This window comes from Ranitomeya variabilis, chromosome 3 (assembly GCF_051348905.1).
Source record: "Ranitomeya variabilis isolate aRanVar5 chromosome 3, aRanVar5.hap1, whole genome shotgun sequence".
Classification (NCBI taxonomy): Eukaryota; Metazoa; Chordata; class Amphibia; order Anura; family Dendrobatidae; genus Ranitomeya; species Ranitomeya variabilis.
In genome coordinates, this window is record NC_135234.1 from 11,142,672 (window position 1) to 11,166,574 (window position 23,903).

Here is a 23,903-nt window from a genome sequence, read left to right on the forward strand (position 1 = left end):
GTGCTGCAGCCAATCACTGAGTTCAGCGGCTTGTACCGTCTACGTTAGCAGAGCTCAGTGATTGGCTGCTGATGAGATGTCAAGACTGCATCCATCAGTCAGACAGTGGCAGTGCCCAGTGGTTGGTTGATGTGGCCCCTTGTGGTGCAGGAAGAAGCAGCCTCTCTGTAATACGGATTAGAATCACTTTTCTTAATCGGCTTTGGTTTTGTTGTATCTCTAAATACAAGGTTTTCTCACCCAGAATTCCAGGAGCCGTACGCAGTGGCCGTACTGATGGAGAGAGACGTTATCGTGGTGGATCTGACCCAAAGCAAGTAAGACATGTCCTGTTATAACGTGCAAAAACTGTCACATTGAAAAGTCGGAGCTTTGGGTTAATCAAAAATGTTGTATCTTTTGGCATCATCATACCAGTTTTGAGATGTGACGGGGGAGTGACGCCACTACTCATCTAATTCATGACGAGTGGCAGCGTTAGTTACCCCAAACATCTTACCATAGACTGGAGTATGCATGGCTGGCTGGTGGTTATATGAGGAGTTTTCTGTGACTGATGCTTGGGTTAGTAAGTTTGGTAATTCCTTTCCCTTCTCCTACTTTAGTTTTCCCCTGTCCTCCACTCCCCGGTGCATTCCTCTGTTACATGTGAGTGAATATGTGTATGATTGGTATTTTCAGTTACCCTTGTTCGTGTTGCCTTGTTCGTGTGGTTGGTATACTGCAGTGCACAGCTGCTCCCCTCTTCCCTGGGTGGGAGAAGGGAACAGACGGAGAGCTGATTCAGGATATAAGTCAAGTGTGGAGGCCCCGGCATCTTCACCTTCAGAAGTATCCTGGGGAAGGAGCCCCTGGTCCTGGGTCACCTGACAGCTGAGTGGTGACAATTGCACTGTTTTTGTCATTCTCTTGTCTTGTTGTTTGTGTCGCTCTCTTGTCTTGCAGTGTTTGTGCTGGCTCCGTGACAGTGTGGGTGCCTGCTCTGTGGCAGTGTGTGTGCCTGCTCCATGGCAGTGCCGGTGCCTGCTCCATGGCAGTGTGTGCCTGGTCCGTGGCAGTGCGTGTGTAATGTCAGTTGTAGTGTGTGTGCCTGCTCCATGGCAGTGCATGTTTAAGGTCTATGGCAGTGCAGGTGTCTTCTCTGTGACAATGTGGGTGTCTTGTCCGTGGCGCTGCATGTGTAAGATCTGTGGCAGTGCAGGTGCCTGCTCTGTGGCAGTGCGATTGTCTTCTCCTTTTTGCAGTGTTTGTGTCACTCTCTTGCCTTGCAGTGTGTGTCGCTCTCTTGCCTTGCAGTGTTTGTGTCGCTCTCTTACCTTGCAGTGTTTGTGTTGCTCTCTTGCCTTGCAGTGTTTGTATCGCTCTATTGCCTTGCAGTGTTTGTGTCGCTCTCTTACCTTGCAGTGTTTGTGTCGCTCTCTTGCCTTGCAGTGTTTATGTCGTTCGCTTGCCTTGGAGTGTTTGTGTCGCTCTCTTACCTTGCAGTGTTTGTGTCGCTCTCTTGCCTTGCAGTGTTTGTGTCGCTCTCTTACCTTGCAGTGTTTGTGTGGCTCTTACCTTGCAGTGTTTGTGTCGCTCTCTTACCTTGCAGTGTTTGTGTTGCTCTCTTGCCTTGAATTGTTTGTGTCGCTCTCTTACCTTGCAGTGTTTGTGTTGCTCTCTTGCCTTGCAGTGTTTGTGTCGCTCTCTTACCTTTGCAGTGTTTGTGTTGCTCTCATACCTTGCATGGTTTGTGTCGCTCTCTTGTCTTGCAGTGTTTGTGTCGCTCTTTTACCTTGCAGTGTTTGTGTCGCTCTCTTGTTTTGCAGTGTTTGTGTCCCTCTCTTGCCTTGCAGTGTTTGTGTCGCTCTCTTACCTTTGCAGTGTTTGTGTTGCTCTCATACCTTGCATGGTTTGTGTCGCTCTCTTGTCTTGCAGTGTTTGTGTCGCTCTTTTACCTTGCAGTATTTGTGTCGCTCTCTTGTCTTGCGGTGTTTGTGTCCCTCTCTTGTTTTGCAGTGTTTGTGTCGCTCTCTTGTTTTGCAGTGTTTGTGTCGCTCTCTAGTTTTGCAGTGTTTGTCACTCTCTTGCCTTGCCGTGTTTGTGTCGCTCTTTTACCTTGCAGTGTTTGTGTCGCTCTCTTGTCTTGCAGTGTTTGTGTTGCTCTTTTACCTTGCAGTGTTTGTGTCACTCTTTTACCTTGCAGTGTTTGTGTCGCTCTCTTGCCTTGCAGTATTTGTGTCGCTCTCTTGTCTTGCAGTGTTTGTGTCGCTCTCTTGTTTTGCAGTGTTTGTGTCGCTCTTGTTTTGCAGTGTGTTGTGAATTCCGTTCTTGGGCTCCATCCTGTGGTCATGAATGGTATTTTTGGGAGTTCTGCTCTTGGGCTCCCTCTGGTGGTTTCAAGTGGAACTTAGCAGCTGCTTTCACTAATCGGTTCCCTGGCCTTGTTATTTAACTGGGCTTTAGGCTGTAGTTGATGCCAGCTGTCAATGTTCCTTCCTGTGGATTCAGTCCTTTCCTGGAAGTTCTCTGTTGGCCAGTCCATTTCAGCTTAAGATAAGTTCTGCTAGTTTTTGGGTGACACCCTGCCTATGACCTGTTGTTCAGTTTAAGTTATGTCTCTTTTGTCCAGCTTGTCATCATGAAATATTCCGGCTAGTTGGAAGCTCTGGGGTTGCAGATTTGCCCCTCCACACCGTGAGTCGGTGTGGAGATTATTTTTGTAAACTCTGCGTGGACATTTAGTTTTTATACTGACCGCACAGTAGTGTTATGGTTCTCAATGGCAAGAGAACATAGCCCAGCAAACATAAGTACTAGCTCTTGGAAGGATGGAAACTAAACTGACCATGAACTAAACCTGCCGCACAACTAACAGTAGCCGGGTAGCGTTGCCTACGTTTTTATCCCTAGACGCCCAGCGCCGGCCGGACGACTAACTAATCCTGGCAGAGGAAAATATAGTCCTGGCTCACCTCTAGAGAAATTTCCCCGATAGGCAGACAGAGGCCCCCACATATATTGGCGGTGATTTTAGATGAAATGACAAACGTAGTATGAAAATAGGTTTAGCAAAATTGAGGTCCGCTTACTAGATAGCAGGAAGACAGAAAGGGCACTTTCATGGTCAGCTGAAAACCCTATCAAAATACCATCCTGAAATTACTTTAAGACTCTAGTATTAACTCATAACATCAGAGTGGCAATTTCAGATCACAAGAGCTTTCCAGACACAGAAACGAAACTACAGCTGTGAACTGGAACAAAATGCAAAAACAAACGAGGACTAAAGTCCAACTTAGCTGGGAGTTGTCTAGCAGCAGGAACATGCACAGAAAGGCTTCTGATTACAATGTTGACCGGCATGGAAGTGACAGAGGAGCAAGGTTAAATAGCGACTCCCACATCCTGATGGAAACAGGTGAACAGAGGGGATGATGCACACCAGTTCAATTCCACCAGTGGCCACCGGGGGAGCCCAAAATCCAATTTCACAACAGTACCCCCCCCTCAAGGAGGGGGCACCGAACCCTCACCAGAACCACCAGGGCGATCAGGATGAGCCCTATGAAAGGCACAGACCAGATCGGAGGCATGAACATCAGAGGCAGTCACCCAAGAATTATCCTCCTGACCGTATCCCTTCCATTTGACCAGATACTGGAGTTTCCGTCTGGAAACACGGGAGTCCAAGATTTTTTCCACAACGTACTCCAACTCGCCCTCAACCAACACCGGAGCAGGAGGCTCAACGGAAGGCACAACCGGTACCTCATACCTGCGCAACAATGACCGATGAAAAACATTATGAATAGAAAAAGATGCAGGGAGGTCCAAACGGAAGGACACAGGGTTAAGAATCTCCAATATCTTGTATGGGCCGATGAACCGAGGCTTAAACTTAGGAGAAGAAACCCTCATAGGGACAAAACGAGAAGACAACCACACCAAGTCCCCAACACAAAGCCGAGGACCAACCCGACGCCGGCGGTTGGCAAAAAGCTGAGTCTTCTCCTGGGACAACTTCAAATTGTCCACTACCTGCCCCCAAATCTGATGCAACCTCTCCACCACAGCATCCACTCCAGGACAATCCGAAGATTCCACCTGACCAGAAGAAAATCGAGGATGAAACCCCGAATTACAGAAAAAAGGAGACACCAAGGTGGCAGAGCTGGCCCGATTATTGAAAGCAAACTCCGCTAAAGGCAAAAAAGCAACCCAATCATCCTGATCTGCAGACACAAAACACCTCAAATATGTCTCCAAGGTCTGATTCGTCCGCTCGGTCTGGCCATTTGTCTGAGGATGGAAAGCAGACGAGAAAGACAAATCTATGCCCATCCTAGCACAGAATGCTCGCCAAAATCTAGACACGAATTGGGTTCCTCTGTCAGAAACGATATTCTCCGGAATACCATGCAAACGGACCACATTTTGAAAAAACAGAGGAACCAACTCGGAAGAAGAAGGCAACTTAGGCAGGGGAACCAAATGGACCATCTTAGAGAAACGGTCACACACCACCCAGATGACAGACATCTTCTGAGAAACAGGAAGATCCGAAATAAAATCCATCGAGATGTGCGTCCAGGGCCTCTTCGGGATAGGCAAGGGCAACAACAATCCACTAGCCCGAGAACAACAAGGCTTGGCCCGAGCACAAACGTCACAAGACTGCACAAAGCCTCGCACATCTCGAGACAGGGAAGGCCACCAGAAGGACCTTGCCACCAAATCCCTGGTACCAAAGATTCCAGGATGACCTGTCAACGCAGAAGAATGAACCTCAGAAATGACTTTACTGGTCCAATCATCAGGAACAAACAGTCTACCAGGTGGGCAACGATCAGGTCTATCCGCCTGAAACTCCTGCAAGGCCCGCCGCAGGTCTGGAGAAACGGCAGACAATATCACTCCATCCTTAAGGATACCTGTAGGTTCAGAATTACCAGGGGAGTCAGGCTCAAAACTCCTAGAAAGGGCATCCGCCTTAACATTCTTAGAACCCGGCAGGTAGGACACCACAAAATTAAACCGAGAGAAAAACAACGACCAGCGCGCCTGTCTAGGATTCAGGCGTCTGGCGGACTCAAGATAAATTAGATTTTTGTGGTCAGTCAATACCACCACCTGATGTCTAGCCCCCTCAAGCCAATGAAGCCACTCCTCAAAAGCCCACTTCATGGCCAAAAGCTCCCGATTCCCAACATCATAATTCCGCTCGGCGGGCGAAAATTTACGCGAGAAAAAGGCACAAGGTCTCATCACGGAACAATCGGAACTTCTCTGCGACAAAACTGCCCCAGCTCCGATTTCAGAAGCGTCGACCTCAACCTGAAAAGGAAGAGCAACATCAGGCTGACACAACACAGGGGCGGAAGAAAAGCGGCGCTTAAGCTCCCGAAAGGCCTCCACAGCAGCAGGGGACCAATCAGCAACATCAGCACCCTTCTTAGTCAAATCAGTCAATGGTTTAACAACATCAGAAAAACCAGCAATAAATCGACGATAAAAGTTAGCAAAGCCCAAAAATTTCTGAAGACTCTTAAGAGAAGAGGGTTGCGTCCAATCACAAATAGCCTGAACCTTGACAGGATCCATCTCGATGGAAGAGGGGGAAAAAATATATCCCAAAAAGGAAATCTTTTGAACCCCAAAAACGCACTTAGAACCCTTCACACACAAGGAATTAGACCGCAAAACCTGAAAAACCCTCCTGACCTGCTGGACATGAGAGTCCCAGTCATCCGAAAAAATCAAAATATCATCCAGATACACAATCATAAATTTATCCAAATAATCACGGAAAATGTCATGCATAAAGGACTGAAAGACTGAAGGGGCATTTGAAAGACCAAAAGGCATCACCAAATACTCAAAGTGGCCCTCGGGCGTATTAAATGCGGTCTTCCACTCATCCCCCTGCTTAATTCGCACCAAATTATACGCCCCACGGAGATCTATCTTAGAGAACCACTTGGCCCCCTTTATGCGAGCAAACAAATCAGTCAGCAGTGGCAACGGATATTGATATTTAACCGTGATTTTATTCAAAAGCCGATAATCAATACACGGTCTCAAAGAGCCATCTTTCTTAGCCACAAAGAAAAAACCGGCTCCTAAGGGAGATGACGAAGGACGAATATGTCCCTTTTCCAAGGACTCCTTTATATATTCTCGCATAGCAGCATGTTCAGGCACAGACAGATTAAATAAACGACCCTTAGGGTATTTACTACCCGGAATCAAATCTATGGCACAATCGCACTCCCGGTGCGGAGGTAATGAACCAAGCTTAGGTTCTTCAAAAACGTCACGATATTCAGTCAAGAATTCAGGAATCTCAGAGGGAATAGATGATGAAATGGAAACCACAGGTACGTCCCCATGCGTCCCCTTACATCCCCAGCTTAACACAGACATAGCTTTCCAGTCAAGGACTGGGTTATGAGATTGCAGCCATGGCAATCCAAGCACCAACACATCATGTAGGTTATACAGCACAAGAAAGCGAATAATCTCCTGATGATCCGGATTAATCCGCATAGTTACTTGTGTCCAGTATTGTGGTTTATTACTAGCCAATGGGGTGGAGTCAATCCCCTTCAGGGGTATAGGAGTTTCAAGAGGCTCCAAATCATACCCACAGCGTTTGGCAAAGGACCAATCCATAAGACTCAAAGCGGCGCCAGAGTCGACATAGGCATCCGCGGTAATAGATGATAAAGAACAAATCAGGGTCACAGATAGAATAAACTTAGACTGTAAAGTGCCAATTGAAACAGACTTATCAAGCTTCTTAGTACGCTTAGAGCATGCTGATATAACATGAGTTGAATCACCGCAATAGAAGCACAACCCATTTTTTCGTCTTAAATTCTGCCGTTCACTTCTGGACAGAATTCTATCACATTGCATATTCTCTGGCGTCTTCTCAGTAGACACCGCCAAATGGTGCACAGGTTTGCGCTCCCGCAGACGCCTATCGATCTGGATAGCCATTGTCATGGACTCATTCAGACCCGCAGGCACAGGGAACCCCACCATAACATCCTTAATGGCATCAGAGAGACCCTCTCTGAAATTCGCCGCCAGGGCGCACTCATTCCACTGAGTAAGCACAGCCCATTTACGGAATTTCTGGCAGTATATTTCAGCTTCGTCTTGCCCCTGAGATAGGGACATCAAGGCCTTTTCCGCCTGAAGCTCTAACTGAGGTTCCTCATAAAGCAACCCCAAGGCCAGAAAAAACGCATCCACATTGAGCAACGCAGGATCCCCTGGAGCCAATGCAAAAGCCCAATCCTGAGGGTCGCCCCGGAGCAAGGAAATCACAATCCTGACCTGCTGAGCAGGATCTCCAGCAGAGCGAGATTTCAGGGACAAAAACAACTTGCAATTATTTTTGAAATTTTGAAAGCAAGATCTATTCCCCGAGAAAAATTCAGGCAAAGGAATTCTAGGTTCAGATATAGGAACATGAACAACAAAATCTTGTAAATTTTGAACTTTCGTGGTGAGATTATTCAAACCTGCAGCTAAACTCTGAATATCCATTTTAAACAGGTGAACACAGAGCCATTCCAGGATTAGAAGGAGAGAGAGAGAGAGAAAGGCTGCAATATAGGCAGACTTGCAAGAGATTCAATTACAAGCACACTCAGAACTGAAGGGAAGGGAAAAAAAAAAAAAAAATCTTCAGCAGACTTCTCTTTTCTCTCCTTTCTCTGTCAATTAATTTAACCCTTTTTGGGCCGGTCAAACTGTTATGGTTCTCAATGGCAAGAGAACATAGCCCAGCAAACATAAGTACTAGCTCTTGGAAGGATGGAAACTAAACTGACCATGAACTAAACCTGCCGCACAACTAACAGTAGCCGGGTAGCGTTGCCTACGTTTTTATCCCTAGACGCCCAGCGCCGGCCGGACGACTAACTAATCCTGGCAGAGGAAAATATAGTCCTGGCTCACCTCTAGAGAAATTTCCCCGATAGGCAGACAGAGGCCCCCACATATATTGGCGGTGATTTTAGATGAAATGACAAACGTAGTATGAAAATAGGTTTAGCAAAATTGAGGTCCGCTTACTAGATAGCAGGAAGACAGAAAGGGCACTTTCATGGTCAGCTGAAAACCCTATCAAAATACCATCCTGAAATTACTTTAAGACTCTAGTATTAACTCATAACATCAGAGTGGCAATTTCAGATCACAAGAGCTTTCCAGACACAGAAACGAAACTACAGCTGTGAACTGGAACAAAATGCAAAAACAAACGAGGACTAAAGTCCAACTTAGCTGGGAGTTGTCTAGCAGCAGGAACATGCACAGAAAGGCTTCTGATTACAATGTTGACCGGCATGGAAGTGACAGAGGAGCAAGGTTAAATAGCGACTCCCACATCCTGATGGAAACAGGTGAACAGAGGGGATGATGCACACCAGTTCAATTCCACCAGTGGCCACCGGGGGAGCCCAAAATCCAATTTCACAACACAGTAGCCTTTTCTTTCTCTGTCTATTTAGATAGTAGTGGCCTCCTTTGCTAAAATCTAGTTTCATTTCTGAGTTTGTCATTTCCCTCTTCACTCACCGTCAATATTTGTGGGGGGCTATCTTTCCTTTGGGGGTTTCTCTGAGGCGAGATAGTTTTCCGTTTCCATCTTCAGGGGTAGCTAGTTCTTAGGCTGTGAAGAGGCGTCTAGGCAGAGATAGGAACGCTCCACGGCTATTTCTAGTGTTGGTGTTAGGAGTAGGGATTGCGGTCAGTAAAGTTACCACCTCCTCAGAGCTAGTACATTATTTGTTTACTCACTAGGTCATTTCTGTGCTGCTCCGTAATCACTAGGTCATATAGGTGATTACTGTCTGTAGAGCTGCCACCTCCTCTGAGCTTGTCCATGATTGGTTTTACCCACCAGGTCATCTCAGTACCACTCCGCAACCACCAGGTCATAACAGTACAGCTGGCCCACAAAGTGTTAAATGCATCTCAAAAGAGGGAAGAGAAAGTTCTGAGTCATAGTTTTTTTTTCCTTGTTGCTTGTTTCGTCTTTTTTTTTCCCCTTGATTTTTGGATGGTGCAGGAGCTTGGTACTGATATGGAGGTTCAGGGTCTGTCTGCGCGTGTTGATCATCTCGCTGCAAGGGTACAGAGTATCCAAGATTATGTTGTTCAAACTCCTGTTTCTGAGCCTAAAATTCCTATCCCTGATTTGTTTTCTGGGGATAGATCTAGGTTTTTGAATTTTAAAAATAATTGCAGATTGTTTTTTGCTCTGAGACCCCGTTCCTCTGGTGACCCCATTCAGCAGGTGAAGATTGTTATTTCTCTGCTGCGTGGCGACCCGCAGGATTGGGCATTCTCCCTTGAGCCAGGGAATCCTGCATTGCTCAATGTAGATTCATTTTTTCAAGCACTTGGATTGCTTTATGACGAACCCAATTCTGTGGATCAGGCAGAAAAAATTTTGCCGGCTCTGTGTCAGGGTCAGGAAGCGGCAGAGATATATTGTCAGAAATTTAGGAAGTGGTCTGTGCTTACAAAATGGAATGAGGATGCCCTGGCGGCTATTTTCAGAAAGGGTCTTTCTGAAGCTCTTAAAGATGTTATGGTGGGGTTTCCCACACCTGCTGGATTGAACGAATCAATGTCTCTGGCCATTCAGATTGATCGGCGCCTACGTGAACGTAAGGTTGTGCACCATATGGCGGTGTCCTCTGGACAGAGTTCTGAGCCTATGCAATGCGATAGAGTTTTGACAAGAGCAGAACGGCAGGAGTTCCGACGTCAGAATGAGCTGTGTTTTTACTGTGGTGACGCTACTCATGCTATCTCTGACTGCCCGAAGCGAACTAAGAGGGTTGCTAGGTCGGTTACCATCAGTACTGTACAGCCTAAGTTTCTCTTGTCTATTACCCTGATTTGCTCTTTGTCGTCCTTTTCTGTAATGGCATTTGTGGATTCTGGCGCTGCACTGAACTTAATGGACCTAGATTTTGCCAAGCGCTGTGGTTTTTCCTTGGAGCCTTTGCAGAGTCCTATTCCCTTAAGGGGGATTGATGCTACGCCATTGGCCAAGAATAAACCTCAGTACTGGACACAGTTAGCCATGAACATGGCTCCAGCACATCAGGAAAATATTCGTTTTTTGGTGTTGCATAATTTGCATAATGTGGTTGTGCTGGGGTTTCCATGGTTACAGGTACATAATCCAGTACTGGATTGGAAATCTATGCCTGTGACTAGTTGGGGTTGTCAGGGGATACATAGTGACATTCCTCTGATGTCAATTTCCTCGTCCCCTTCTTCTGAAGTTCCTGAGTTTTTGTCGGATTTCCAGGATATATTTGAGGAGCCTAAATCCAGTCCCCTGCCTCCTCATAGGGACTGTGATTGCGCTATTAATTTGATTCCTGGCTGTAAGTTCCCTAAGGGTCGACTTTTCAATCTGTCTGTGCCAGAGCATGCCGCTATGCGGACTTATGTAAAGGAGTCCTTGGAGAAGGGGCATATTCGCCCGTCTTCGTCACTGTTGGGAGCGGGATTCTTTTTTGTTGCCAAGAAGGATGGTTCCTTGAGGCCCTGTATAGATTATCGCCTTCTCAATAAGATCACGGTCAAATTCCAGTACCCTTTGCCTTTGCTCTCTGATTTGTTTGCTCGGATTAAAGGGGCTAGCTGGTTTACCAAGATTGACCTTCGAGGGGCGTATAATCTGGTCCGCATCAAACAGGGTGATGAATGGAAAACAGCATTTAATATGCCCGAAGGCCATTTTGAATATCTTGTGATGCCTTTCGGGCTCTCTAATGCTCCATCTGTGTTTCAGTCCTTTATGCATGATATTTTTCGGGAGTATCTGGATAAATTTATGATTGTATATTTGGACGATATTTTGTTTTTTTCCGATGATTGGGAGTCTCATGTGAAGCAGGTCAGGATGGTATTTCAGATTCTTCGTGCTAATACACTGTTTGTGAAGGGGTCTAAGTGCCTTTTTGGAGTTCAGAAGGTTTCTTTTCCGGGGTTCATTTTTTCTCCCTCGGCTATTGAAATGGACTCTGTTAAGGTCCAGGCTATTTATGATTGCACGCAGCCCACATCTGTGAAGAGCCTTCAGAAGTTTTTGGGCTTTGCTAATTTTTATCGCCGCTTCATTGCTAATTTTTCTACTGTGGTTAAACCTCTGACCGATTTGACCAAGAAAGGTGCTGATGTGGTGAATTGGTCCTCTGCGGCTGTGGAGGCCTTTCAGGAGCTTAAGCGTCGTTTTACTTCTGCCCCTGTGTTGCGTCAGCCAGATGTCTCTCCCTTTTCAGGTTGAGGTTGACGCTTCTGAGATTGGGGCAGGAGCTGTTCTGTCTCAGAGAAGTTCTGATGGCTCTGTGTTGAAACCGTGTGCTTTCTTCTCCAGAAAGTTTTCGCCTGCTGAGCGTAATTATGATGTCAGCAATCGGGAGTTGTTGGCTATGAAGTGGGCATTCGAGGAGTGGCGACATTGGCTTGAGGGAGCCAATCATCGTGTTGTGGTCTTGACCGATCATAAGAATCTGATTTACCTTGAATCAGCCAAGCGGTTGAATCCTAGACAGGCTCGGTGGTCTTTGTTTTTCTCCCGTTTTGATTTTGTGGTCTCGTATCTTCCGGGATCTAAGAATGTGAAGGCTGATGCCCTGTCTAGGAGTTTTTTGCCTGATTTTCCTGGAGTCCGTGAGCCGGCTGGTATTCTCAAGGAGGGGGTGAATCTTTCTGCTATCTCTCCTGATTTACGGCGGGTGCTTCGGGAGTTTCAGGCTGATAGACCCGACCGCTGTCCTGTGGGGAAATTGTTTGTTCCTGATAGATGGACTAGTAAGGTGATTTCTGAGATTCATTGTTCAGTGTTGGCTGGTCATCCTGGGATCTTTGGTACCAGAGATTTGGTTGCCAGGTCCTTTTGGTGGCCTTCTTTGTCACGGGATGTACGTTCCTTTGTGCAGTCCTGTGGGATCTGTGCCCGGGCTAAGCCCTGCTGTTCTCGTGCTAGTGGGTTGCTTTTGCCTTTGCCTATCCCTGAGAGGCCCTGGACGCATATTTCCATGGATTTTATTTCTGATCTCCCTGTTTCTCAGAAGATGTCTGTCATCTGGGTGGTTTGTGACTGTTTTTCTAAAATGGTCCATTTGGTACCTTTGCCTAAGATGCCTTCCTCCTCTGATTTGGTTCCTTTGTTTTTCCAGCATGTGGTTCGTTTGCATGGTATTCCGGAGAATATTGTGTCTGACAGAGGTACCCAGTTTGTTTCTAGGTTTTGGCGGGCCTTTTGTGGTAGAATGGGCATTAATTTGTCTTTTTCTTCGGCGTTTCACCCTCAGACAAATGGACAGACGGAGCGAACCAATCAGACCTTGGAAACCTATTTGAAATGCTTTGTGTCGGCTGATCAGGATGATTGGGTTACCTTCTTGCCGTTGGCCGAGTTTGCCCTTAATAATCGGGCTAGTTCTGCTACCTTGGTTTCGCCTTTTTTTTGTAATTTTGGTTTTCATCCTCGCTTTTCTTCAGGGCAGGTTGAGCCTTCGGACTGTCCTGGGGTAGATTCTGTGGTGGACAGGTTGCAGCGGATTTGGACTCATGTGGTGGACAATTTGGTGTTGTCTCAGGAGGAGGCGCAACGTTTTGCTAATCGTCGTCGGTGTGTTGGTTCCCGGCTTCGGGTTGGGGATTTGGTCTGGTTGTCTTCTCGTCATGTTCCTATGAAGGTCTCTTCCCCTAAGTTCAAACCTCGTTTTATTGGTCCTTATAGGATTTCGGAAATTATCAATCCGGTGTCTTTTCGTTTGGCCCTTCCAGCTTCGTTTTCCATTCATAATGTGTTCCATAGATCTTTGTTGCAGAGATATGTGGTGCCGGTGGTTCCCTCCGTTGACCCTCCTGCTCCGGTGTTGGTTGGGGGGGAGCTGGAGTATGTGGTGGAGAAGATTTTGGATTCTCGTCTTTCAAGGCGGAAACTCAGTATCTGGTCAAGTGGAAGGGTTATGGCCAGGAGGATAACTCTTGGGTTTTTGCCTCCGATGTCCATGCTGCCGATTTGCTGCGTGCTTTTCATTTGGCTCGTCCCGATCGGCCTGGGGGCTCTGGTGAGGGTTCGGTGACCCCTCCTCAAGGGGGGGGGGTACTGTTGTGAATTCCGTTCTTGGGCTCCATCCTGTGGTCATGAATGGTATTTTTGGGAGTTCTGCTCTTGGGCTCCCTCTGGTGGTTTCAAGTGGAACTTAGCAGCTGCTTTCACTAATCGGTGCCCTGGCCTTGTTATTTAACTGGGCTTTAGGCTGTAGTTGATGCCAGCTGTCAATGTTCCTTCCTGTGGATTCAGTCCTTTCCTGGAAGTTCTCTGTTGGCCAGTCCATTTCAGCTTAAGATAAGTTCTGCTAGTTTTTGGGTGTTTCCCTGCCTATGACCTTTTGTTCAGTTTAAGTTATGTCTCTTTTGTCCAGCTTGTCATCATGAAATATTCCGGCTAGTTGCAAGCTCTGGGGTTACAGATTTGCCCCTCCACACTGTGAGTCGGTGTGGAGATTATTTTTGTAAACTCTGCGTGGACATTTAGTTTCTATACTGACCGCACAGTAGCCTTTTCTTTCTCTGTCTATTTAGATAGTAGTGGCCTCCTTTGCTAAAATCTAGTTTCATTTCTGAGTTTGTCATTTCCCTCTTCACTCACCATCAATATTTGTGGGGGGCTATCTTTCCTTTGGGGGTTTCTCTGAGGCGAGATAGTTTTCCGTTTCCATCTTCAGGGGTAGCTAGTTCTTAGGCTGTGAAGAGGCGTCTAGGCAGAAATAGGAACGCTCCACGGCTATTTCTAGTGTTGGTGTTAGGAGTAGGGATTGCGGTCAGTAAAATTACCACCTCCTCAGAGCTAGTACATTATTTGTTTACTCACTAGGTCATTTCAGTGCTGCTCCGTAATCACTAGGTCATATTGGTGATTACTGTCTGTAGAGCTGCCACCTCCTCTGAGCTTGTCCATGATTGGTTTTACCCACCAGGTCATCTCAGTACCACTCCGTAACCACCAGGTCATAACAGCAGTGTTTGTGTTGCTCTCTTGTTTTGCAGTGTTTGTGTTGCTCTCTTGCCTTGCAGTGTTTGTGTTGCTCTCTTGCCTTGCATGGTTTGTGTCGCTCTCTTGTCTTGCAGTGTTTGTGTCACTCTTTTACCTTGCAGTGTTTGTGTCGCTTTCTTGCCTTGCAGTGTTTGTGTCGCTCTTTTACCTTGCAGTGTTTGTGTCGCTTTCTTGCCTTGCAGTGTTTGTGTCGCTCTTTTACCTTGCAGTGTTTGTGTCGCTCTCTTGTCTTGCAGTGTTTGTGTCGCTCTTTTACTTTGCAGTGTTTGTGTCGCTCTCTTGTTTTGCAGTGTTTGTGTCGCTCTCTTGCCTTGCAGTGTTTGTGTCGCTCTTTTACCTTGCAGTGTTTGTGTCGCTCTCTTGCCTTGCAGTGTTTGTGTCGCTCTTTTACCTTGCAGTGTTTGTGTCGCTCTCTTGTCTTGCAGTGTTTGTGTCGCTCTTTTATCTTGCAGTGTTTGTGTCGCTCTCTTGTTTTGCTGTTGTGAATCCGCTTTTTGGGCTCCCCTGGTGGTTGCTGGTGGTACTGGTGACTTGTGTGTGCTTTGCTGTCTCAGTTCACCTGCTCCCATCATTGTTTGGGAGTTTCCTATTTAGCCTTGCTCTCCAGTCATTTCCTTGCCGGTCATCATTGTAACCAGAGCCTTCGGTTGCATGTTCCTGCTACTAGTCTGCTGATCAGCTAAGTGGACTTTGTCCTTTTGTTTTGTATCTTTTGTCCAGTTTGCAGTTTTTGTTATTTTCTGTAGCTGGAAGCTCTTGCGGCTGAAATTGCCACTCCTGTGTCATGAGTTGACACAGGAGTCTTAAAGTAATTTCAGGATGGTTTTTTGAAAGGGTTTTCAGTTGACCGTGAAGTCCTCTTTTTGGACCTCTCTTTGCTAAATCTACTTTCATACTGTGTATGTCTTTTCCTCTTAACTCACCGTTATTACATGTGGGGGGCTGCTATCATCTTTTGGGGTATTTCCCTAGAGGTAAGCCAGGTCTGTTCCTTCCTCTACCAGGCGTAGTTAGTCCTCCGGCTGGCGCGTGGCATCTAGGAAGTCGTAGGTATGCTCCCTGGCTACTATTAGTTGTGTGGTAGATTTAGCTCACGGTCAGCTCGAGATTCCATCACCCAGAGCTCGTCCGTTATTTCTGTGTTCTGATGTTTCCCTGCCATTGGGAATCATGACAGTATGACCGGCCACTGTTAAAGTTATTGGCAGAAGAAAGGAGAGAAAAAAGAAGTCTGTAGATTTTTTTTTTTTTTTCCCCCTATGCTTGCTCCATAGTTGGATCAGTTGTATTTCAGCTCTAATTACAGCCTTTGCCTTTCTCTCCTTCTAATCCTTGAATGGCTCTGATCTCACCTGTTTAAAGATGGACCCTCAGAGTTTGGCTGTAGGTTTAAATAATCTTGCTACCAAGGTTTAAAATTTACAAGATTTTCTTATACATACTCCGATGTCTGAACCTAAAATTCCTACACCAGAGGTGTTTTCCGGAGATAGATCTCGGTTCCTGAATTTCAAATATAATTGTAAATTGTTCCTTTCTCTCAGACCTCACTCCTCTGGAGATCCTGTCCAGCAGGTTAAGATTGTAATCTCTTTGCTGCGAGGTGACCCTCAAAATTGGGCATTTTCATTGACACCAGGGGATCCTGCGTTGCTCAATGTGGATGCGTTTTTTCTGGCTTTAGGGTTGCTTTATGAGGAACCTAATTTGGAGATTCAAGCTGAAAAAGCTTTGATAGCCCTATCTCAAGGGCAAGATGAAGCTGAGATATACTGCCAAAAATTTCGTAGATGGTCTGTGCTTACTCAGTGGAATGAGTGCGCCCAAGCGGCAAATTTCAGAGAGGGCCTTTCTGATGCCGTTAAAGATGTTATGGTCGGGTTCCCTGCGCCCACAGCTCTGAATGAGTCCATGACAATGGCTATTCAGATTGATCGGCGTTTGCGGGAGCGCAAACCCGTGCACCATTTGGCGGTATCTTCTGAAGAGACGCCAGAGAAAATGCAATGTGACAGAATTCTGTCCAGAAGCGAGCGGCAGAACTATAGGCGTAAAAATGGGTTATGCTTCTATTGTGGTGATTCTGCTCATGTTATATCAGCATGCTCTAAACGTACAAGGAAGGTTGACAAGTCTATTTCAATTGGCACTTTACAGTCTAAATTTATTCTGTCTGTAACCTTGATTTGTTCATTATCAGTTATTACCGTGGATGCCTATGTGGACTCTGGCGCCGCTCTGAGTCTTATGGATTGGTCCTTTGCCAGGCGCTGTGGGTTTGATTTAGAGCCTCTGGAAGTCCCTATACCTCTGAAGGGTATTGATTCTACGCCTTTGGCTTGTAATAAACCACAATTCTGGACGCAAGTGACTATGCGTATGACTCCAGACCATCAGGAGGTGATTCGCTTCCTTGTGTTGTACAATTTGCATGATGTTTTGGTGCTTGGATTACCATGGTTACAATCTCATAACCCAGTCCTTGACTGGAAAACAATGTCTGTGTTAAGCTGGGGATGTCGGGGGGCTCATGGGGACATACCTTTGGTTTCCATTTCGTCATCTATTCCCTCTGAGATTCCGGCATTTTTGTCTGATTATCGTGATATTTTTGAGGAGCCAAAAATTGGTTCACTCCCTCCCCACAGAGATTGTGATTGCGCCATAGATCTGATTCCTGGCAGTAAATTTCCAAAGGGTCGTTTGTGTAACTTATCTGTACCTGAACATGCTGCTATGCGAGAGTATATTAAGGAGTCCCTGGAAAAGGGACATATTCGTCCTTCTTCATCTCCTTTAGGAGCTGGTTTTTTCTTTGTATCTAAGAAGGATGGCTCTCTGAGGCCTTGTATTGATTATCGACTCCTGAATAAAATTACAGTCAAATATCAGTATCCGTTGCCTTTGCTGACTGATTTGTTTGCTCGCATAAGGGGGGCTAAGTGGTTCTCTAAGATTGATCTTCGTGGGGCGTATAATTTGGTGCGAATTAAGCAGGGGGATGAGTGGAAAACCGCATTTAATACGCCTGAGGGCCATTTTGAGTATTTAGTAATGCCTTTCGGCCTTTCTAGTGCACCTTCAGTCTTTCAGTCCTTAATGCATGATATTTTCCGTGAATATTTGGATAAATTTATGATTGTGTATTTGGATGATATTTTGATTTTTTCTGATGACTGGGAGTCTCATGTTCAACAGGTCAGGAGGGTTTTTCAGGTTTTGCGGGAGAATTCTTTGTGTGTAAAGGGTTCAAAGTGTGTTTTTGGGGTTCAAAAGATTTCCTTTTTGGGGTACATTTTTTCCCCTTCTTCTATTGAGATGGACCCTGTCAAGGTTCGGGCTATTTGTGACTGGACGCAGCCTACTTCTCTTAAGAGTCTTCAGAAATTATTGGGCTTTGCTAATTTTTATCGTCGATTTATAACTGGTTTTTCTGGCGTTGCTAAACCTCTGACGGATTTGACCAAAAAGGGTGCTGATGTTGCCAATTGGTCCCCTGCTGCTGTGGAGGCCTTTCGGGAGCTTAAGCGCCGCTTTTTGTCTGCCCCTGTGTTGCGCCAGCCTGATGTTTCTCTTCCCTTTCAGGTTGAGGTCGATGCTTCCGAGATCGGAGCGGGGGCGGTTTTGTCGCAGAAAAGTTCCGACTGCTCAGTGATGAGACCTTGTGCGTTCTTTTCTCGAAAATTTTCGGCCGCCGAGCGAAACTATGATGTTGGTAATCGGGAGCTTTTGGCCATGAAGTGGGCATTTGAGGAGTGGCGTCATTGGCTTGAAGGTGCCAGACATCAGGTGGTAGTTTTGACTGATCACAAGAATCTGATTTATCTAGAGTCTGCCAGGCGCCTGAATCCTAGACAGGCACGATGGTCGTTGTTTTTTTCTCGGTTTAATTTTGTGGTTTCATACTTACCGGGTTCTAAAAATGTTAAGGCAGATGCTCTTTCTAGGAGTTTTGAGCCTGACTCTCCTGGGGATTCCGAACCTGCTGGTGTCCTTAAGGATGGGGTGGTTTTGTCTGCTGTCTCCCCTGATCTGCGACGTGCTTTGCAAGAATTTCAGGCGGATAGACCTGATCGTTGTCCGCCTGGTAGACTGTTTGTTCCTGATGATTGGACCAGTAGAGTCATCTCGGAAGTTCATTCTTCTTCGCTGGCAGGTCATCCTGGAATTTTTGGTACCAGAGATTTGGTGGCTAGATCCTTCTGGTGGCCTTCCCTGTCTCGGGATGTGCGTGTTTTTGTGCAGTCTTGTGATGTGTGTGCTCGGGCCAAGCCTTGTTGTTCTAGGGCTAGTGGGTTATTGTTGCCCTTTCCTGTTCCGAAGAGGCCTTGGACGCACATCTCTATGGACTTTATTTCTGATCTCCCTGTTTCTCAGAAGATGTCTGTCATCTGGGTGGTGTGTGACCGTTTTTCTAAAATGGTTCATTTGGTACCATTGCCTAAGTTGCCTTCCTCATCTGAGTTGGTCCCTCTATTTTTTCAAAATGTGGTTCGCTTGCATGGTATTCCGGAAAACATCGTTTCTGACAGGGGAACCCAGTTCGTGTCTAGATTTTGGCGGGCATTCTGTGCCAGGTTGGGCATTGATTTGTCTTTTTCGTCTGCATTCCATCCTCAGACTAACGGCCAGACGGAGCGAACTAATCAAACTTTGGAGACTTATTTGAGGTGTTTTGTGTCTGCGGATCAGGATGACTGGGTTGCCTTTTTGCCATTGGCAGAATTTGCTCTTAATAATCGGGCTAGTTCTGCCACTTTGGTTTCTCCTTTCTTTTGCAATTCAGGGTTTCATCCTCGTTTTTCATCTGGTCAGGTGGAATCTTCGGATTGTCCTGGAGTGGATGCGGTGGTGGATCGGTTGCATCAGATTTGGGGACAAGTGGTGGACAATTTGAAGTTGTCCCAGGAGAGGACTCAGCAGTTTGCTAACCGCCGTCATCGTGTTGGTCCTCGCCTTCGTGTTGGGGACTTGGTGTGGTTGTCTTCCCGTTTTGTCCCTATGAGGGTTTCTTCTCCTTAGTTTAAGCCTCGGTTCATCGGTCCTTATAGGATTTTGGAGATACTTAACCCTGTGTCCTTTCGTTTGGACCTCCCGGCATCTTTCGCTATCCATAATGTATTCCATCGGTCGTTGTTGCGGAGATATGAGGTACCGGTGGTTCCTTCTACTGAACCTCCTGCTCCTGTGCTGGTGGAGGGTGAATTGGAGTACGTTGTAGAGAAGATCTTGGATTCCCGTATTTCCAGACGGAGACTTCAATATCTGGTTAAATGGAAGGGCTATGGTCAGGAAGATAATTCTTGGGTAACTGCCTCTGATGTTCATGCCTCGGATTTGGTTCGTGCCTTTCATAGGGCTCATCCAGATCGCCCTGGCGGTTCTCGTGAGGGTTCGGTGCCCCCTCCTTAAGGGGGGGGTACTGTTGTGAATCCGCTTTTTGGGCTCCCCTGGTGGTTGCTGGTGGTACTGGTGACTTGTGTGTGCTTTGCTGTCTCAGTTCACCTGCTCCCATCATTGTTTGGGAGTTTCCTATTTAGCCTTGCTCTCCAGTCATTTCCTTGCCGGTCATCATTGTAACCAGAGCCTTCGGATACATGTTCCTGCTACTAGTCTGCTGATCAGCTAAGTGGACTTTGTCCTTTTGTTTTGTATCTTTTGTCCAGTTTGCAGTTTTTGTTATTTTCTGTAGCTGGAAGCTCTTGCGGCTGAAATTGCCACTCCTGTGTCATGAGTTGACACAGGAGTCTTAAAGTAATTTCAGGATGGTTTTTTGAAAGGGTTTTCAGTTGACCGTGAAGTCCTCTTTTTGGACCTCTCTTTGCTAAATCTACTTTCATACTGTGTATGTCTTTTCCTCTTAACTCACCGTTATTACATGTGGGGGGCTGCTATCATCTTTTGGGGTATTTCCCTAGAGGTAAGCCAGGTCTGTTCCTTCCTCTACCAGGCGTAGTTAGTCCTCCGGCTGGCGCGTGGCATCTAGGAAGTCGTAGATATGCTCCCTGGCTACTATTAGTTGTGTGGTAGATTTAGCTCACGGTCAGCTCGAGATTCCATCACCCAGAGCTCGTCCGTTATTTCTGTGTTCTGATGTTTCCCTGCCATTGGGAATCATGACATTTTGCAGTGTTTGTGTCGCTCTCTTGCCTTGCAGTGTTTGTGTCGCTCTCTTGCCTTGCAGTGTTTGTGTCATTCTTTTACCTTAATAATAATAATAATAATTTTTATTTATATAGCGCCAACATATTCCGCAGCGCTTTACAACTTATAGAGGGGACTTGTACAGATAATAGACATTACAGCATAACAGAAATCACAGTTCAAAATAGATACCAGGAGGAATAAGGGCCCTGCTCGCAAGCTTACAAACTATGAGGAAAAGGGGAGACACGAGAGGTGGATGGTAACAATTGCTTTAGTTATTTGGACCAGCCATAGTGTAAGCCTTGGATGTTCATGTAAAGCTGCATGAACCAGTTAACAGCCTACGTATGTAGCAGTACAGACACAGAGGGCTATTAACTGCATAAAGTGTATGAAAACACGATGCAAGGAACCTGATTATGTGTTTTTGTTTTTTTTCTATTTTTAATAGGCCACACAGGGATAGTTAGGTTAATGCGTTGAGGCGGTAGGCCAGTCTGAACAAATGCGTTTTTAGGGCACGCTTAAAACTGTGGGGATTGGGGATTAATCGTATTAACCTAGGTAGTGCATTCCAAAGAATCGGCGCAGCACGTGTAAAGTCTTGGAGACGGGAGTGGGAGGTTCTGATTATTGAGGATGCTAACCTGAGGTCATTAGCAGAGCGAAGGGCACGGGTAGGGTGGTAGACTGAGACCAGAGAGGAGATGTAGGGTGGTGCTGAGCCATGGAGTGCTTTGTGGATGAGGGTAGTAGTTTTGTACTGGATTCTGGAGTGGATGGGTAGCCAGTGTAATGACTGGCACAAGGTAGAGGCATCGGTGTAATGGTTGGTGAGGAATATGATCCTGGCAGCAGCATTCAGGACAGATTGGAGTGGGGAGAGTTTGGTAAGAGGGAGGCCGATTAGTAGAGAGTTACAATAGTCCAGACGGGAATGAATAAGAGGAACAGTAAGAGTTTTTGCAGAGTCGAAAGTAAGAAAAGGGCGAATTCTAGAAATGTTTTTGAGATGCAGATAAGAAGAGCGAGCCAGTGATCGGATGTGGGGGGTGAATGAAAGCTCAGAATCAAGGATGACCCCAAGGCAGCGGGCATGTTGCTTTGGAGTAATGATTGAACCGCACACGGAGATGGCAATGTCAGGCAAAGGTAGGTTAGTAGAGGGAGAGAACACGAGGAGTTCAGTTTTTGACAGGTTCAGTTTCAGATAGAGGGAGGACATGATGTTAGAGACAGCGGTAAGACAATCACTGGTGTTTTCTAAGAAGGTCGGAGTGAAAGCAGGAGAAGAGGTGTATAATTGGGTGTCATCAGCATAGAGATGGTACTGGAACCCAAATCTACTGATTGTTTGTCCAATAGGGGCAGTATACAAAGAGAAGAGGAGGGGGCCTAGGACTGATCCTTGAGGAACCCCAACAGTAAGGGGAAGGTGAGAGGAGGAGGAACCAGCAAAACATACAGTGAAGGATCGGTCAGAGAGATAGGAGGAGAACCAAGAGAGAACGGTGTCCTTGATGCCGATGGAGCGGAGCATAGTGAGGAGGAGCTGATGATCCACAGTGTCGAATGCTGCGGAAAGATCCAATAGAATTAGCATGGAGTAGTGACCATTAGATTTAGCTGTTAGTAGGTCATTAGAGACTTTAGTGAGGGCAGTTTCAGTAGAGTGTAAAGAGCGGAAGCCAGATTGAAGAGGGTCGAGAAGAGAGTTATCTGAGAGATAGCGGGTAAGACGGGAGTGGACCAGGCGTTCCAGGAGTTTAGAGATGAAGGGAAGATTAGAGACAGGTCTATAATTAGCGGCACAGTTTTGGTCGAGGGAGGGTTTTTTAAGTAATGGATGTATGATGGCATGCTTAAATGAGGAGGGAAAAAAACGGAAATGAGGGAAAGGTTGAATATTTTTGTTATGTGAGAGGTGACAGCCGGGGAAAGGGACTGGAGGAGATGTGACGGAATGGGGTCACTGGTGCAAGTGGTCGGGCGAGAAGATGCAAGGAGCCTGCTTACTTCTTCAGTAACTGGTTCAAAGTCAGAGAGTGAACTAGATGCAGTGGGGGAGGGAGGACAGTGCCTGGTATGAAGAGATTGGGAGATGATTTCCTGTCGAATGTGGTCAATTTTTTCTTTGAAGTAATTGGCCAGATCGTCAGCGCGGAGATCTGTGGTTGGGGCCTGCTCTCTTGGGTTGAGTAGGGACTGGAAAGTGTCGAAGAGACGTTTAGGGTTATTGGACAGTGAGGTGATGAGGGTGTTGAAATAGGTTTGTTTGGAGAGGTGAAGGGCAGAGTTGTATGTTTTTAGCATGAACTTATAATGGATGAAATCTTCGGGTAGATTAGATTTTCTCCACAGACGTTCGGCGCACCTGGAGCATCGCTGCAGGAAGCGTGTTTGCAGCGTGTGCCATGGTTGTCGCCGTCTGTGTCGAGTTGCTCTATGTATAGGAGGAGCAGCTTCATCCAGGGCACTTTGCAGGGTTTCATTGTAATGGTTCAGAGCAGAATCAGGACATGAGATGGAGGAGATTGGGGCCAATGAGGACTGCAAGTTCTTCATAAGTTTCTGGGTGTTAATGGCCTGTATGTTTCTATAAGTGTGCAAAGTGGGGGTGACCTGAGCGGGATGGCAGTTCTTGATAGAGAATGAAAGAAGGTTGTGGTCAGAGAGCGGGAGAGGGGTGTTTGTGAAATCATCCACTGAGCAAAGTCGGGAGAAGACCAAGTCAAGGGAGTTTCCATCTTCATGCGTTGGAGAGTTAGTATGCTGCGAGAGGCCGAAAGAGGAGGTTAGAGATAAAAGGTGAGAAGCAGACGGGGAAAGGGGAGAAGCAATGGGGATGTTGAAGTCAACCATGATAAGGGTGGGGGTGTCACAGGAGAGAAAGTGTGGAAGCCAGGTGGCAAAGTGATCCAGGAACTGATGAGAGGGGCCAGGAGGACGATACACCACTGCCACTCGCATGGAGAAGGGGACGTAGAGTCTGACAGCATGGACTTCAAAGGAAGGGAATACAAGTGAGGGTACTTGGGGGATAACTTGGAAGGTACATTTGGGTGAAAGGAGCAGCCCAACACCTCCACCTGCTCTGTTGTCTGATCTTGGGGTATGAGAAAAGTGTAGTCCACCATAGGAGAGAGCAGCAGCAGCGCTTGTGTCTGACTGCTGGATCCAGGTTTCAGTAAGAGCCAGGAGATTAAGAGCCTTAGAAAGGAAGTAATCATGGGTGAAGGAGAGTTTATTACACACAGAGCCAGAATTCCAAAGAGCACAATTGAAAGAGACAGAAGGCATGCATGGAATATTAATAAGGTTAGAGGGGTTTCTGGGTGTAGCAGTTGGGAGGTTTGACTGGCTATAACATGGGGGGCCGGGGTTTGGAGAGATGTCTCCAGCGACTTGCAGTGTTTGTGTCGCTCTTTTACCTTGCAGTGTTTGTGTCACTCTCTTGTTTCGCAGTGTTTGTGTCACTCTCTTGCCTTGCAGTGTTTGTGTCGCTCTTTTACCTTGCAGTGTTTGTGTCGCTCTCTTGTTTTGCAGTGTTTGTGTCGCTCTCTTGTTTTGCAGTGTTTGTGTCACTCTCTCGCCTTGCAGTGTTTGTGTCGCTCTCTTGCCTTGCAGTGTTTGTGTCGCTCCCTTGCCTTGCAGTGTTTGTGTC

General features: G+C 46.5%; 1 protein-coding gene across 10 annotated transcripts in view; it reads left to right on the forward strand.

Moving 5' to 3' along the window:
• Positions 1-23,903, forward strand: part of STXBP5L (syntaxin binding protein 5L) — a 358,674-nt gene that overhangs the window by 173,066 nt on the left and 161,705 nt on the right. For all 10 annotated transcript variants that reach the window (XM_077293641.1, XM_077293643.1, XM_077293642.1 and 7 more), the window contains one exon: positions 245-317. In XM_077293641.1, the coding sequence (XP_077149756.1) occupies positions 245-317 (73 nt within the window). The remainder of the gene's footprint in view (positions 1-244; positions 318-23,903) is intronic.